The sequence below is a fragment of the Myotis myotis genome, unplaced genomic scaffold (assembly GCF_014108235.1).
Source record: "Myotis myotis isolate mMyoMyo1 unplaced genomic scaffold, mMyoMyo1.p scaffold_m19_p_18, whole genome shotgun sequence".
Classification (NCBI taxonomy): domain Eukaryota; kingdom Metazoa; phylum Chordata; class Mammalia; order Chiroptera; family Vespertilionidae; genus Myotis; species Myotis myotis.
The window spans coordinates 38,239,541-38,256,352 of record NW_023416322.1 but is presented as its reverse complement, the minus strand read 5'-3'; the positions used below and the strand labels follow the sequence as shown (position 1 = coordinate 38,256,352).

Here is a 16,812-nt window from a genome sequence, read left to right as displayed (position 1 = left end):
CCACTCGTGTAGGCTGTAACTTCTAGAAGAGAGACGACGTCTCCATCTTTCTAGCGCTTTACACTCAGGACGTGCTCAGTATCTGTCCACCGCCACGTCTGCAGAATCCGAGATGCTCATAGCGCACGGCCGGGACCCGCGAGGGCAGTGGGAAACATGAATTTGGTGGCGATGGCTCGGAGATGCTCCCGCCGCATTCTTCACTCGTCCCCTTGTCCCTGGCGCGCGCACTTCCACGCAGCGCGTGCCAGCTGCGACGGCTGCCATGGCGACCGGCAGGTGAGCTGCAGAGCATCGCGTGGTCCCTACCCCACCCGCGCGCGCGCGCGCGCGCGCGCGCGCGCGGAAGGAAAGAGAAGGCGGTTGACAAGGCGACGTGGGTAGGAGGAGACGAGGAAGGAGGGAGGAGGAAGGATGGGCGGCTTTGGCGTGGTGGCCTGGAGGTGACTGAAGTGAGCCCAGCCCCTTGCATCCTCCCCCTAGGAACCTCCCTCCCCTTTTTTTCCGCCTTCTGCCAGCGGGAGCAGCAGCTGCAGCACCTGAGTCGCGGCCGCCGCCAGCTCAGGACAACGCGATGGCTGATGCTGGGCACAGCCTCCATCCCTCTGCCAGAGGCAGGGGAGGAACGAAGCGGCGCAGGCTCCGGCTCCTGCGGCTGCTGCTCTGGGTCGGGACCGCCTTCCAGGTGACCCAGGGAGCGGAACGGGAGCTTCACGCCTGCAAAGAGGTACTGTTCTCCCGGAACCGACCCCACTTTGGTCAGAAAAATCTTGGATCCTGGTGGAGACCTTGGGGACCTAAGCACAGACAGTGTCAGAGGCCACGGAGTTTAGTTTTGGGGGGATGAAGATGGGCGGGGGGAGGGAGAGGAGCAGACTGGCTCATGGAGAGGCCAGCCCACTGGAGGGCTCACAGTCGGGGCAGGGAGCTCGGGGAGGAAGGTCCACCATCTGGGACTGGACTCCGGACTCCGGGGAGAAGACATGAGCTGTTTTCCAGCTGGGGTGATGACCTTAAAAGTGGTTGAGAACAAAAGCTGATGTATGTGCAGAGGGGCGAAATAGAAAGTGGGCAAGGGGAGAAGCGGGGTGGGGAAGAAGTTAGGAAGGCCACAGGAAAGGAGCGGATGGGAGTCCTTGTGCCTTTATCTGGCTTCAGAAGGAGTGTGAAAGCAGGAGACGTAGGAGAGGCACTGAAAGGTCTCGTCCCCTCTCCCCCCTCCTATCCAGCACCCAGTCACCTTGCTGGCTGCTGAAGGTAGAGCCTCTTTGTAGCTTTGCTTCCCCCTGCACTTGGCTTAGTGTTCCTGTCGGCACATGGCCCGCCTGTGGCCAGACTGAGTCCTATGACATCTCACTTTCCGCTAATCCCCACTATCCTTCTCTGACTCGCCTGACATAGGTCATACGTCTTTTTCAAGGTGCTTCCAAAATGCTGTCAACATAATTCAGACGATAGGTAGTGAATGCCTTTCAGCCAAAAGTGCCTTTTGAACATTCTTTTTGGAGAGGTACAAAAAGGTATTAAGGAGTAACAAAACTCAGTCGTTTCTATAATATTGAAATAACAATATTTGGTTGTGCTCTGAGTAACGTGTGTTTTTTTTAACCATATGGCAGAGGCAGCAAGAAATACTTATAAGAACCGCATTGGGGAAGGCAAAACAAAAGTTGTCCTTTAGTTTCTGAGAAATGTGAAAGACTTCATAATATATCTATGCAAAAATAATCCAAAATGTCATACTTGGCTAAGGTTTTGAGAAGTTGAAATGTTATTGTTGTTGTTCCACTTATTTATGCATTTATTGGTTGTGTCTTGTATATGCCCTGAGTGGGGATCAAACCCAATACCTTGGCATATTAGGAAGAGAAGTTGAAATACTTCTTTTAAAGTTATCAGTACTAATTGTTTAGCAACCACAACCCCATCCCATGTGGAAATATATTACTATGGTGTTCTAACCATAGACTGTCTACAACATAACAGGTCATGAAGAAGTAGGGAGGGAGAGAGGAGAGAATTTTTGTGTGAGTACAGATGTTTGACTTCATTCATGAATACGACACAAGTCAGTATGATTTTTGAAAATGTTTACCAATCCCAGTGATTACCAGCCCTGGGCCATCCCATATACAATCCCATTTCCACCCAGCCACTTTCTCTCCTGTTTAAGATAAAGCTGGGAACAGCATGATTTTGTTAGTGACTGTGGCTTACTGGCCTTGGTGGCTTATGGTCTTGAGCCAACTAAGGTAAACAGTCCCAACAAGTCCACTTGCCTAAGAATCCAACATGGGAGTCTCTTGAGTAGAAGGTAAGAACCTTACAGTTCAACTGCCACTCTCGTTGAGATCCTTGTCAACTGTGCAAATTGCAGACATTTAAGAGATTTAACATTTTGTATCATTTCGGTTTGGAGGCAGGGACGAATATTGATGCTTGAGAGCTCTAACTGGGTTACACATTTTGCCTTTAGCCCTTTTGAATGACTGACATTTGCCTAAGTGAAAGATCTTGCCACCGCAAGTGAGCTTAGGGCAAAGCTGTGGGACTCAACATTTCAGCGCTCCAGTCCCTGCCTGTGACTTCCCACCCAGTGTTTGGATCTGTAGGATGGGCATTTCAGTAACACCCACCTCAAAAAGGATTGCTTTGAGGACTGAAAGGAAAATACAAATAAAGCACAAATTAGAGTTACCTAACCCCCTTTCCCAGTCGGCTTCTTTACCATTCGATCCACACCCCAGGCCACAGTGAAAGTGGCTCAGGACTCATGCCCATTAGTCACGGGAGTCAGCAGGTCCTGTTTGCACTCCTTGAGCAAACAGTGGCGGCAGAACACCCTCCACTCCAAATCAATAAGGAAGCGGATAAACTCATTATCATAACAGTCTTCGCTTGGCAATATGAACTGACCCAACTAGTTTCGGGGCTTCCAACCCTAAATGGTGAAAAACCAATTCAGGGTAGACTAGCCCTTCTCTGTGCTGTATCTGCTTATGAATTTTGTGAGTCTGTGATGGGACTCTTATCAGGCCAAGGCTGACCTTCATAATAACAGTGTTGCTCCAGCCTTGTTTCTGAAACCTGACCCATTGCTCTGGATCTCAGCAGGGAACAGAGAGGTTTGGCTGCGGCCTAAACGCTTTTCTTATTCCTAAAACCAGGGAGTTCTAGATTTCTAACCCGGAGCTGGGGCTTGGCATTCCTTTCAGTTTTCCAATCATCAGGGTCACCAGTGGGACTAAACCTCCTGAATGGAGTTTGTCTTCACGAATCATTTCTTTTGTCCTGTGCTAGCCCAGGCTAAGTGCTGATTGAGAGGCCAAGGACCAAGCATTTCCTATAGCGCGATGAACCCAAATCAAATTCGAGAGAAGCAGAACACGGCTTTTAATACATCTGCCTGGTCCTGAGGCTCCAGTGCTAAATGCCCCCCAAACGGCCTTCCCAACCTACCCGGAAAAGCCCGGAGGACTGAGGAATCTGGCAGACGTAGATTGGAATAAAATTGGTTGAATGAGTGATCCCACTTAGTAAGGATGCTAGTGGAGCAAGTTAATTAAACTTCTAACAGCCTCAGATTACCAATCTGTAAAATGGGGATGGTAATACCTATCCCAGAGGTTGTTGTGAGGATTAAATTAGATAACACATGTTACGTGCCTAGTACATAGTCTTGACATGTCATAGATGCATAAGAAATAATGGTAGGCAGAAAAGGTAAATATACAAATAATGACATATAAGGGACGAGATAAGGTTAACAGATGGCAAACAATGCAGGAGTGGCGCGATAGAGGTTGACAGGAAAAGAAGACTTATCTAAACAGTTGGTACTTGACCTAGAATAATCAGTAGAATTTCAAAGGGTAGAGATGGAGTAAAGGTGCTTTCCAGATAGAGGGAGGGTCCTGAGGAAAGGTCCACAGGTGGGAAATACACGAGAGTCTGAAAACTGCAAGAAGATGAGGTGGCTGAAACGTGGAGTGGGTGCGGGCCACCAGAAATCAAGGTTGGAAGGTCAGAAACGAAGTGGAGAATCCTGCTGAGAGTGGGTTAGCAGAGCATGAAGCAAGCACGGCTGAGGCAGGCCAGAGGCTGAGAGCAGACTCCTCGGGAACCATCAAGGTTGGATGTTTAAAACATCCTGCCATATTTGGTGAAGAGAGAAAATTAAAATTCTCCCATTGTCATGAGGTACTTACAGGATAGCAAGATGGGATGTTTTTGTTTATTACCAAAGGGGCTAAAGAAGAACAGCTTCTTGAGATCTGAAGGCATTTACGAAGGCATTTTGTCTATTCTCCTGGCTCAAAGTAAGAGTATACTTGCCAAAACCGGTTTGGCTCAGTGGATGGAGCGTTGGCCTGCGGACTGAAGGGTCCCAGGTTCGATTCCGGTCAGGGGCATGTACCTGGGTTGCGGGCACATCCCCAGTAGGAGATGTGCAGGAGGCAGCTGATCGATGTTTCTCTCTCATCGATGTTTCTGACTCTCTATCTCTCTCCTTTCCTCTCTGTAAAAAATCAATAAAATATATTAAAAAAAAAAAAAGAGTATACTAAAACTCTGATAGTTATCTGACTTTACTTTAAAAAAGATTTTTAAATAACAAAAGTGACACTTTTCATTTGCAGAAAAATTGGAAAATATAGATAAATGAAAAGAAGATAATAAAAATCACCTATAATCCTATCACTCTATCATTTTTTTAAAAAAATGAATTATTGTAGACTTGTTTTTTCTTTTTTTTTTTTTTTAGAGAGAGAGAGGGGGAGAGAGAAAAACATTGATTGGTTGCCTCCTATATGTAACTTCACTGGGGATGGAACCTAAAACCTAGGTATGTACCCTGACTGGGAATCAAACCCACAGCCTTTCGGTGGATGGAACAACGCTCCAACCAACTGAGCCACCTGGACAGGGTCACTCTATCATTTTTTTGGTTATATTTGTGAGAGAGAAACAGAATAGTGGTACAGTGTGGGATCTGGATAAAACTATTTCAGTTCAATTTCTAGCTCTTCCACTCAAATACTATGACCTTGGGAAATTTATTTAATCTCCTCCTGCCTCAGTGTCTTCATCATTAAAATGGGTATATTAATAGAGTACACTTAATGACTATAGTATGACAGTTAAGTGAGTTAACACATGTACATTGCTTAGAATAGGTCAGCCTGAGGACTGAAAGGTCCCAGGTTCGATTCCGGTCAAGGGCATGTACCTTGGTTGCAGGCACATCCCCAGTGGGGGGTGTGCAGGAAGCAGCTGATCGATGTTTCTCTCTCATCGATGTTTCTAACTCTCTATCCCTCTCTCTTCCTCTCTGTAAAATATCAATAATATATATATATATATATATATATATATATATATATAAAGTTGGCTTGTTAGAATTAGATTTTTAGTGGAAGTATAATTTGCATGATCTTATAGTGGTAAAAGTTAAAAATTTAATGGTGGTAAAAGTTGGTTGAATTGAAAAGGAACAAAGAGTAGATGGTGAGAGATGTTCTGAGGAAAAGGTTGACAGAATTTGCTGAAGAGAAGAAGGAGACATAGCACTGAAGAGTCCGGAGTTGTGCTGTTCCGGTGTGGTTGCCCCCTGCCACCTGTGGCTGTTAGCACTGGAAACCTGGCTAGTGCAGCTGAGGACATGAAATTGTAATTTTTTAAAATCTTAATTCATTTAAAGTTCAAGTTAAAATGGATACTCGGTTCCATTACTGAAAAATTATTACCCGTGTTTGGAACAACTTGAGGATGTGAGCCTACTTTCTAACCAAGTTTTATGAACTCTAAATGGTTGTAAAATATTCCTGTGTGCAACTACTTCACAATTTAAAAATTGACTCTCCTGCTGAGAGGCGGTTGGGTTTCCTGTGTTTGGCCATTTCAAACAAGGCTGCTTTGAACATTGTGGAGCTGTCACCTGGTGAGCAGGTCCACATTTCTTGAAGGTATAAGCCTAGCAGTGGGGTGCTGGGTTGTGGGGTGTGCACACATTCATCCTGACAAAAGAATGCCAGGTTGTTTCCCACATGAGGGAGCTGCCTTAGCTTACTCATCACTGGCCCCAGAGGCCGAGACTCCATGAAGGCCCTCGGGCCCGTTAGCCCCAGGCATGCTAAGCGAGGGCTCCACTGTGGGGCCACTCTCCCTTTGTAAATGATGCCATTTCCTCAGCGCTCTTGGGAGAAGGACCTGCTTTCCTAGAATTTTACAGTTTTCCCTCAGTTTTCAGTGTTTTCTGATTGGATGCATCCCAGCTCGGCTGGGTTTCTTCCAATCTGGAAGCTGGACAGACATATTCACATTAGGGTCGCTCACCGAATGGAGTCTGGGTGAAAGTTACCTCCAGTGGTGGGCTTCTGGAAACTGGTATCATCTGAGGGTACAACAGAAGTGTCACTGGATAGGAGATGGCCACTGCTCTCCAGTGTACCTGAGAGGAGTCTGAGGTGTAGTAATGGCTCGCGGGGAAATGCCCTTGGGCCATCTTAACCCCATATCCAGACATGGTGGATTCAGTTACCTTTTATTTATTTATTTTTTAAATATTTTTATTGATTTCAGAGAGGAAGGGCAAGGGAGAGAGAGAGAGAAACATCAATGATGAGAGAGAATCATTGATCGGCTGTCTCCTGCATGCCCCACACTGGGGATTGAGCCTGCAACCCAGGCGTGGGCCCTGACTGGGAATGAAAACATGACCTGGTTCATGAGTCGACACTCAACCACTGAGCCACACTGGCCGGGCTTCAGTTACCTTTTAGCGTTTCCCTTTACATTCAGGATGAATCCTAAAATGAGGGGCTTAATGCTGCCAATACACTGGAGGAACTAACTTCTGAGAAAGGGACATTACCAGGGACTGTCTAGCCCTATGGAATTAGATAATTTCTACCAATATAGATCTTGTTCCTACTCTGACTGTCCAATAGCAGAAGTCTTCCTTGCCTGTGTACTCCTTACTTTAAGGAAGATTGTTAGCTAGAGAATCTTACATTCTTAATTTAGATGTGGCTTCTCTGCCCCAAATAACCTTTCAATGAAAAGGTAATCTGCATCAGCTAGTGTTTGCTGAGTAACAAACCACCCCAAGACAAACCACCTCAAAACAACTATTTTTAGCCCACAATTCTGTAGGTCAAAGGGGTGGTTCTTCGGGTTTGGGTAGCTTGGCTGATCTGTGCTTGGCTGCCTTATGTGACTGTGGTCAGCTAGTGGGTCGACTACAAATTAGATAATCCAGGATGGCCTCGCTCACATGTCTGATAGTTGGTTGGGGTCCCCAGGTTCTCTTCCAGGTGACTCCTCATTCTCCAGCAGCTTAGACTCATTTACACATGGTTTCAGAGTTGCAAGTGCAGTTAGACAGCAAGTCCCAATGCACAAGCTCTTTTCAAGACTCTGCTTGTGTCATGTTTGCTAATGTCCTATTGGTCAAAGTAAGTCACATGGTCATGCCATGAAATAGACTCCATCTCTTGATGGGAGGGCCTGCAGTCACATTCAAAGGGGCATACATATAGGGAAGGGAAGACTTTGTTGCCATTTTTACAGTACACCCCGTGAAAAGCAGAGTTGATACAAATAACCACTCCAACTGACTTACAGTTGTAAACTTGGCTAAGTGCTGTGACAGAAAAGTGAAGGATATGATGAGAGATGATTACAATGAGAACTAATTTACAGTATATCACAGAACTAGTTTCAGCATATTGCTGGAAAGAGGACAGCTGAGAATTTTGAATCACTATCTGCTGGTATAGATCACTGCTTCAGGAAGACAGCAAGGAAATGGAGCCCAGTATAGAAATATCATGCTCAAGGCAAAGCATACAAAGTATTGGTTTTGGAATGGGACTGACCTCCGGATTGCCTCGTTTCCTTTTGACCTAGTGAATACTATTTTTACATAGTTTTTTAAAATTTTTATAGCAATGATAGATTCTCATTTTGAAAATAAGAAATTTATATGAAAAAAAAACACCCCACAAAACTTACCAAAATTTCATAACTGGTTAAAATCACTATAAATATTTTGTTACATCTTCCTATACTTCTGTTACTATATATGTATATGTATGGATATAACTATATAATTCTCCATAAATGGGATCATATTACATGTATTTCATAATGTTTTCTTCATTCTGTAACGTGCAGAAGACACCTCTACCTGTTAATAAATACAGGTCTCCTTCATCATTTTCAAGGTTGCACAGAGTTTTGTAGCATGTATACACTTTATTTAACCAACCAATTCAGATAGCTTCGAATTTTCATTAGTATACATATACTGAAGTGAATGCCTTTGCACATATACTTATAAACACTGTTCAACTGTCATTCTGTTAACTCCTTAAGTTATGTTCCTAGAAAGGGGGATTTCTTGAACAAATATATATTATCCAATTTCTTCTTTGCACCAATTTTACTTCCCCTTAACTTTGGGGTCCCCCCCCCGCCCCCTTAACTTTGTATTCCTTCACCTTTTCTTACGCTATCAGTCGTTTCAAACCTTAAGTCAGTAAGTAATGCGTGCGCGCGCACACACACACACACACACACACACACACAAAATTCTTGCTTGGCCCATAGCTGAAGAATTCCACCTGTTTCAAGAAGGATCCAACTAAAGCTCCCAAAAGACCTCAGAGCATTTCTGGAAGCTATTCTACAGCAAACAACATTAAACAATCCCTATACATTATTCTTTTTAAAATAAATATTTTTATTGATTTCAGAGAGGAAGGGAGAGGAGGGGGGGGAGAGAAAGAGAGAGAGAGAGAGAGAGAGAGAGAAATATCAATGAGAGAGAACCACATGCTCCACTCTGGGACCAAGCCCGCAACCCGGGCATGTGCCCCGACCAGGAATCGAACCATGACCTCCTAGCCCATAGTTTGATGCTCAACCACTGAGCCACACCAGCTGGGCCCTATACATCATTCTTGTTCTAAATCCCTTCTCAGTTGCCTCCCCCTCCTCCTAGTCAGGATGAAAACTCTCCACTCTCCGCCCATGCTATGCCCACGAAATCAAAGTATAGCACACAAGTTATGAGGAGTTCCTTTAAATTAATTTTAATTATTCAGGTCGGGATTGGAGGAGTTGAATTTTAAGCCGGGAGATTATAGATATGAACTAGAGGCAAACAACAACAACAAAACAAACAAACGAACAAACAAAAAAACTAGGAGTCATTAAATAAGTAGCTTCTTTTTAAAAATTCTTAAAGCATGTTATTTCTCACCTGTCGCTCACTACCTGGTGCTGTGTGTATGGATACATCTGTAGCATTCTTATTCTATGGCATGTCTCTCTCAGTACAGTACCTTGCGTACTATATGTGACTAGCATGCCCGGGAACTGTGCAGTGCGCAACCTCTACAGCTTACAGTGGCCCTGTATATACTAGGGCTGCCTTGATGGAATTGGTATCCCCTCACCACATACCTAGGGAATGCTTTTAGCTGAATTACTTTGACGTGAAGTGGGCAACATCTCAAAGTGATATGGTGGGGGTGGGCATAGGGTCGGAACAAAGAGACCCACTTGGAGAAATAAGCAGGGGCCAGCGAGTGAAGGGCCTTCCTTGTAAACTTTGCAGAGAGTCCGGTGCTGGCTCTGAGGGCAACAGTGGGGCAGTGGTACGTTCTGTTTGCAGCTCAGATGGGTCACTCTGGCTGCAGCCTGGAGAGAGGCTCGGAGGAGAGGGGGTACCAAAGGCAGGGAGTGTGTCCGCCAGGTTCACGGTCTCCATCACGAACAGCTGGCACATCAAACACGAGCTGTCCTGGGGAGTTTTGCATAGGCCAGGACCTGTTGATCTGTTTCTTTCATGTCTGATTAAAAAGCTCAGGTGAAAACTTTAATGGGACATTTTGACCCCATTAAAAAAAAAAAAAAAACAAGAAAAGTACATTTTTGAAATATAATATCATAAAGCTCTGCCTCGTAGACAGATGTGTGTGCCATCTCTCACCTATCAGAAAGGGACTGGAATTTATAAAGGGACATTTTGTTTCCCAGCGACAAAGCCATTTCGATCCTAGGGATATTTACAAGCAGTGCTGAAAAGCCCTCTGCCCCTGACGGACTGGCCAGTTCCTGGGTCTCACAAATGTCAGCGGCCAGCCTGTTTTGGAGAGATTAGCTTTGGGGGAGTTGCCAGGGAGAAGAAGTAAGAAAAGGACAGATGTTGTTTCATATGTATGAGAAGATGCATCAGAGAAGAGGGTGAGTCAGGGCAGGCAGTAAACAACAGGGGGACTGGGGAGGGTCTCGCTGCTGCTGTCACCATGGCTGTTAGGCCAGAGTCACCAGGCTCCCTCATCCCAGCCCTGTTGCCAGAGAGAGGAGAGAAGGGCCTGGGCGCCCTCCATGAGCCATCCCCAGGCAGGGTCCTAGCAGTAGCTGGATGCTATTTTTTTTTAAAAAAAAACCAGTTTACAAAGAGCTTTCCTCTTGTCCCGAGAGGTTGATGTTAGTCAGTTTTGTGTGTGTGTGTGTGTGCGCGTGTGCACGTGCATGCGTGCGTGTGTGTATGCGTGTGTGTGTGTGTGTGTGTGTGTGTGTGTGTGTGTGTGTTTGGGGGGGCGGTAATCTATTTAATCTTCTTAGCAGAGTGTTAGCATCCCCATTTTATGGGCAAGGGAACCGAGGGCGGGGAGATTTAATAACTGGTCCATGATGGTGCAGTTTTGGGGTGGCAGGACAAGAGGAGAGCCCAGATCTTTGCTCTAATCCAGAGCGCCTCGCACAGCTCCAGAGCTGCTCTAGAGTCGTGCCCCACCGCACAGTCACTCAACAACTCCTTATGGATATCTGCGAGGTGTCAGGCAGTGTTCCCGGCTCTTGCGCTACCTCAGTGAACAAAAAGAAAGCTCCCTGTTCTCGTGGAGCTTACCTCTGACCAGAAATCAATAATACACATAATGAGTAACTGATTATTAAGTGTGTCGTAGGTGCTAAGTGCTATGGAAAAAAGTCATTCAGGATGTCGGGGTCACTGGGACAGAGGGGAGCAGATTACAGTTGTAAACAGGGAGGTCGTGCAGTAGGGATCATATCAGGAAGGGTTGTGGGGGCTGAAGGGGAAGACGCTGGAGGGGGCATGGGTGCTCACATGTGCTCACAAATGGTGGCTGTGATCATCCCACCTCCTCATTAGCCTGTCAGTGTCTTCCAGGAGCCCCCAGGCCAAGGCTGTGCCCCAAAGAGACAGGAAGCTCAAGTTACCGACAGGCTGGCCCAGAGCATGGTGACACGGATGGCCTCAGCTGGGTGTTGAGACCCAGAATCTGCTTTGTGTAATATGTCCACGGTCAAACCAGTGGGGCAGGCCCTGTTGGGGTGACCAAGCACTGTCCCTCCTATTTTTGATCAGAATGGGAGCTGGAAACCCAGAGTAGAATAGCAAATGTTGAAAAAAGGGTGATGTAAGGCCAGGCTCCCCTATACTTCTTCAGACTGGGAGCCCCAGGGCTACTGGCACCATGTTGCTAGGCAACCCCCAGACTGAGGAACATTAGCAGGGGCCGGCCTGCTTGAGGTCTGTTTGCTTTGGTTGCTGCTGGGTCTGGTGCCTGCTCTGGGGAAGAGGGTGCCTTGCTTGTGGGTAAAGCAAATGACCTGGTGAGGTGAAGGCCAAAGGCATCCTTAACCCTGAGTCTGCCTCAGCACCTACAATTCCACCTGAGAGCGATTTGTTCTTAAGACTGTGGTGTTAAACTTTTTGTGGGTGAAACTTTTGGTTTAAACAACAAACAAGGTTGCTCCATGAAAAGAGGGGGGAAGCCTCACCTTCCTCACCCCCCAGCAAAGGGATTGGCTTTCTAAACTTCTGGCCTCAGGAGCACAATTTGATAATCCTTGCATTGAAGTATTCCAGCCCCCTGTTAAAAAGTGAACAGCCTTTGGCTGGTAAAATAGTAAGCTATTTTTAAATTACTTTATGACAGAGTTTAATGTTTTTCTGTAGGAAGGTGGGTAACAGACTCCTGAGATGCTCCAATGAAAACTGCAGACCCTTGGCCCAGAAAAATGCACATATCTAAAATTCTTTTTCCCCACATACCTAAAATTCTGCATGGGGTTGTATGCAGGAAGTGGTCCAAGGCCTGTAGATTAGGAGCCCTGTTTTGTAGGAGACTGGTTTATGAGATAAATACTTAAGTCCTGAGGCTAAGAAGAGTGAGTTTTGAAAGAGGAGGGGACAGAAAAAGATCTAGAGGAGAACCAGAATCTTGGGGGCAGAGCCCGGGACTCTATTTTTCACGTCATCTCCAGGCAGTTGTGATGATCCGACAGACGCAGGTTTAGGCACCAGAGCTCTGGAGCTGTGATGGCAGGCTGTAGGGCTCAGGAGACCCTGCTACTGAGTAGGCAGTTCTAAAGAGGGTGGGAAGGAGGGTGGGAGAGAGGGAGAAGGCCTACTGTGCGCCCGGTGCTCCCCGCCCCCCCTTCCCCGACCTGCTAGAGAACAATGGTGCTGTGCCTTCCACCCTACCCTTCACAAGGGGACAAAGCAAGGCCACGATGCCCTGAGCCTCAACCAAAACCAAAACCTGCTGGGCATGCCAAAAGCAAAAACAAACAAACAAACAAAGACAAAGAACAGGAGCCCGGGAAACCATCCAGCGAGGGCTGGGCCTAAGAGAAAGTCGCACTTTCAAATTCTGACACTTCTCCATGGTTTCCCATGTTCTGTGTTAAGTCCACTAGCTCATTCCTCCCTCCCAGCAAAGGGCCAGCCTCTCCTTGACAGACAGGCCTGTTGCGTGGGACCTGCTCTTGTCCGAGGCACGAGCTTTCCAAGCAGAGGGTTTACAACTGAGTCAGCAAACACCTACTGACCCCACTGTACCAAGCTTGGGGCGCTTGCCTCCCTACCCTGCCCCCATCTTGACATTCTCCCCAAAGGATCTGATTTTCAGGGACAGTGAGGAGACGGGGACTAGCCAGCAGGGGGATGGGTGTGGGAGCAGGACACCACCTCCTCCAGACCCCAAGGCCTCTAGTCAGAATCCTGGTTTACTTAAGAACCTGTTTCTGAAGCAGCCCTGTCCCAGCCAAGACAAACCCAAGCCGTGCCGATGCCCTGCTTCCTTGGGTGGCGTGACTGCCTGCAGCAGTGGCTCGGAGGTTCTAAGACTCAGCGTGTGAGGCACCTGCTTGACTGTCTACTCTGCCTGGGGGTGGAGGTGGCAGGGGAGGGGCCCCTTCTCCCCAGCAGTCTCTGGGCAGTGATGCTCAGACCTGTCAGAGCTTTACTCAAGTGTCCCATTTATCCAAATTGTACGGCTAAGATATGTGGATTTTATCCCATACAAATTTCACCTTAAGAAAACACAAAACCGCCGAAGCCGGTTTGGCTCAGTGGATAGAGCGTCGGCCTGCGGACTGAGGGGTCCCGGGTTCGATTCTGGTCAAGGGCATGTGCCTGGGTTGCGGGCACATCCCCAGTGGGGGATGTGCAGGAGGCGGCTGATCGATGTTTCTCTCCCATCGATGTTTCTAACTCTCTATCTCTCTCCCTTCCTCTCTGTAAAAAATCAATAAAATATATTTAAAAAAAAAAAAGAAAACACAAAACCTATAAGAAATAACTTCAACTGGGGAGGAGTGGGTGGAGGTGAATGAGCAAGAATGGCAGAAATTGGTAAGTACTGATGCTGGGTGATGGGTACATGGGGGCATTATATATCTGTTTGCTAAAAATATATATTTGGGAAAAATAGAAATATATATATTTGAAATTTGCCGTAATAAAAAAATTTTAAAAGAGACTTAGAAATGTTTGTTTTCTCTAGAAATCTCCCTTCTTGATCAAGAATCTTAAAGAAATTAATATTCTTTACTTAGTAATTCCACTTCCAGGAATCTTCCCAAAGGAAATAACTAGTGATACTAGCTATTGTAGTGCTATGTAAAATAGTGAAAAACTGGACAAAAGTCAATGTCCAACAATAGAGAATGGTTAAAGAAACTATGGTGCCACCATTAAAGACATAGGAAAGTGCTTGTGACCTAAAATGTAAAAAAAAAAAAAAAGGTCAGAATACATAACTACATACCATGTGATGTATTCATGTGCATGGAAAAGAATCTGGAAAGAAATACACTACATGTTACAGGTGGACTCGTGGCAGGTTTTCTTTTTCATTCTAGCCTGTACTGTCATCTTTTCTAGAATGAACTTGTATTACTTTGAAAATCATTTTTAAATCTGGGTGTGCGCCTGAACCGGTTTGGCTCAGTGGATAGAGCGTCGGCCTGCGGACTGAAAGGTCCCGGGTTCGATTCTGATCAAGGGCATGTATCTTGGTTGCGGGCACATCCCCAGTAGGGAGTGTGCAGGAGGCAGCTGGTCAATGTTTCTCTCTCATCGATGTTTCTAACTCTCTGTCCTTCTCCCTTCCTCTCTGTAAAAAATCAATGAAATATATTTTAAAATAAACAAATAAATAAATAAATAAACCTGGGTGTGCCATTTTGAAAGGAGAATAGGTGGAAGGAAGAACAGATTTCCATGCAAGTATCAGCTGTGAAATATGATACTGGGACTGGAAGAAATCTTAGAAATTAGAAATTGCCTAAGTCCAATTTTCCCATTTTACAGATGAGAAGATTGATGCTCAGAGGAGTCAAATGACCAGTCAAGTGATCCACTTGAAGGTCACCTCCCTGAGGACCTTCCCCTGCCCCATCCTTCCCTCACTTCCCACCCACCTCAGGTCCCTACTCATGGCTGTGTCCTCAGCCCCTCATCCCATCTCCCACCTGCCCAGGGAGAGCATCTGACTAGCCTCCTGTGGGCATGTGCCCAGGCCTTGGCAGAGGAGCACTGCCCATCTCATTCGACAATTCCACCAAGACCGAATCATGTGGGTCTGAGTAAATTCTTCTTCCTCTGGGGCCAAAAGATTAGTGTTCCCTAGATAGCTGAATATTTGGCAAGGCAGGTTCCAACTTTAGGGTTTTTTCCCTTCTTTCTCATGCTCCCCGGAGCATGGTGTGTGGCTGGGTGATTTAGGGGAGGGCAGATTAACTAAGGTGCCTGCCCCTCATCACTCTCCCCTTCTTTTTCTGATGAACAGGCACTAGCCACTGCCTACTGTGCCCCATTTAAAATTGTGATCTGGATATTTTCATATCATTGTGCCGGGGGAGGGAGCAAGGACTTGTGCTTGACATACGTACTGAATATATCTGTGTGTCTCCTTTGTGAATCTGTGTATTATGCAGGGTGTACCCGTACAAAGACAGGTCACTGGGTAAACTGAGGCACTGTTGGGGAACTGACTTGCTCACAGAGTATAACTGAGGACTGCTGCCTCTGATTTAACTGTCTAAGCTTATGTCTTGCATGGTGAGAGTGCAAAGCGTTCAGGTCTGAAATGGCTGCAGCAGAGCCAGCCACCTTGGATGGTGTAAATATCCCCAAGTGACAGGAAGTAAATAAGCACATGGTGGAACCACCATTTTCCCAGCAAACCTCCCCCGAGTGGGTCTCATGAAAGGCCATGAAAAGAAATGGTCTTGGCCCGTGTGTCTCCCAAAGACCAAATGCAGTCAGAGTGGGCTGAGCTATCTGCTCGCACAGATTAGGTATTTTAGCGCCAATGCTCAGGCCTCAAGGAGAGCCTGGCTGCTGGCAGCCAGCCAGCACTGTCTTGTTTAATTTTTAGATTTGGCTGTTAAGTTTGGCCCAGCGTGAGCCTGTGTTTGGTTCGAGGTATGAGGATGGAGGATTCCTGGTGGGAAGGCCTGGGTCTGGCTCTGGGACCTTCCAGCCGTGTGACCTTGGACAAGACATCTCACCCGGTAGACAGTGTTTCCTGTCTGTACAAGGAAGGGAACAACCCTGCTCTGCTTGTCTGGCTGAAGGCAGACTGAAGAGCAAATGAGCCGCTGTTGTGGGAACTGTGGAAGCACTATGCTAATGACCGGCATGATCATGTTCACAGCTGAGTCCTCTCCGCCTGCTTCGCTCAGTTCCGCGTTGCATTTACATACCGTGGGTTTTACCCCTCATTCTTGCTGCAAAACCCTTTGGAACGCATCATTTTATTTTATTTTATTTTATTTTATTTTTTTTTAAATATATTTTATTGATTTTTTACAGAGAGGAAGGTAGAGAGATAGAGTTAGAAACATCGATGAGAGAGAAACATCGATCAGCTGCCTCCTGCACATCTCCTACTAGGGATATGCCCGCAACCCAGGTACATGCCCTTGACCGGAATCGAACCTGGGACCTTTCAGTCCGCAGGCCGATGCTCTATCCACTGAGCCAAACCGGTTTCGGCATGGAACGCATCATTTTAGACCTGGAATTGATACATGTGGGATTGCCTGCCCTGTTTATCTGAGAGTCCTCTGAGCTAAGGAAAAGACTGGAATTAGGAGGAAAAACAGACCCCGAGAGATATTAGCCAAAGGCACAAAGAACTGCCATCCTGGTGTTCTTTCTTCCCTAGATGACAGCAACGTCTAAGTGCAAAGCCGGAGACGCTCATCAGAAGTTAGCCTCACGGTTCCCCAAACTGCCCCCTTGTCCTCTGCATCTGTTCCCTCCGGAGGAAAGTGCTGAGTTTGTGGGTGGCGGCGCCGAGTCCCACCAGGTACCACATCTGGTACCTGTAAGTGGTGGGTGTACAATACATATTTGGTAAATATTTATAATAGAGGAAAATAAAAGAGGAGCTCTACAATTGTCCTCTTATCACCTTAAGTGTCTTAAACTACAGAAACACGTCTATCTTATTTCCACAAGTTGGGGGTGCCACTGCT

At 46.4% G+C, this 16,812-nt stretch overlaps 2 protein-coding genes across 6 annotated transcripts in view; one reads left to right on the top strand and one right to left on the bottom strand.

The window, feature by feature from the left end:
* The window catches only part of CUNH1orf194 (chromosome unknown C1orf194 homolog), a 45,063-nt gene that overhangs the window by 7,008 nt on the left and 21,243 nt on the right, over positions 1-16,812 (bottom strand). The gene's annotated exons all lie outside the window — the stretch shown is intronic.
* The window catches only part of ELAPOR1 (endosome-lysosome associated apoptosis and autophagy regulator 1), a 45,157-nt gene continuing 28,756 nt past the window's right edge, over positions 412-16,812 (top strand). For 3 of the 4 annotated variants that reach the window (XM_036342694.1, XM_036342691.1, XM_036342692.1), the window contains exon 1: positions 412-727. In XM_036342694.1, coding sequence (XP_036198587.1) covers positions 575-727 — 153 coding nt within the window. In that variant the 5' untranslated portion in view covers positions 412-574. The remainder of the gene's footprint in view (positions 728-16,812) is intronic. The other variant, XM_036342693.1, reaches the window with a different exon arrangement.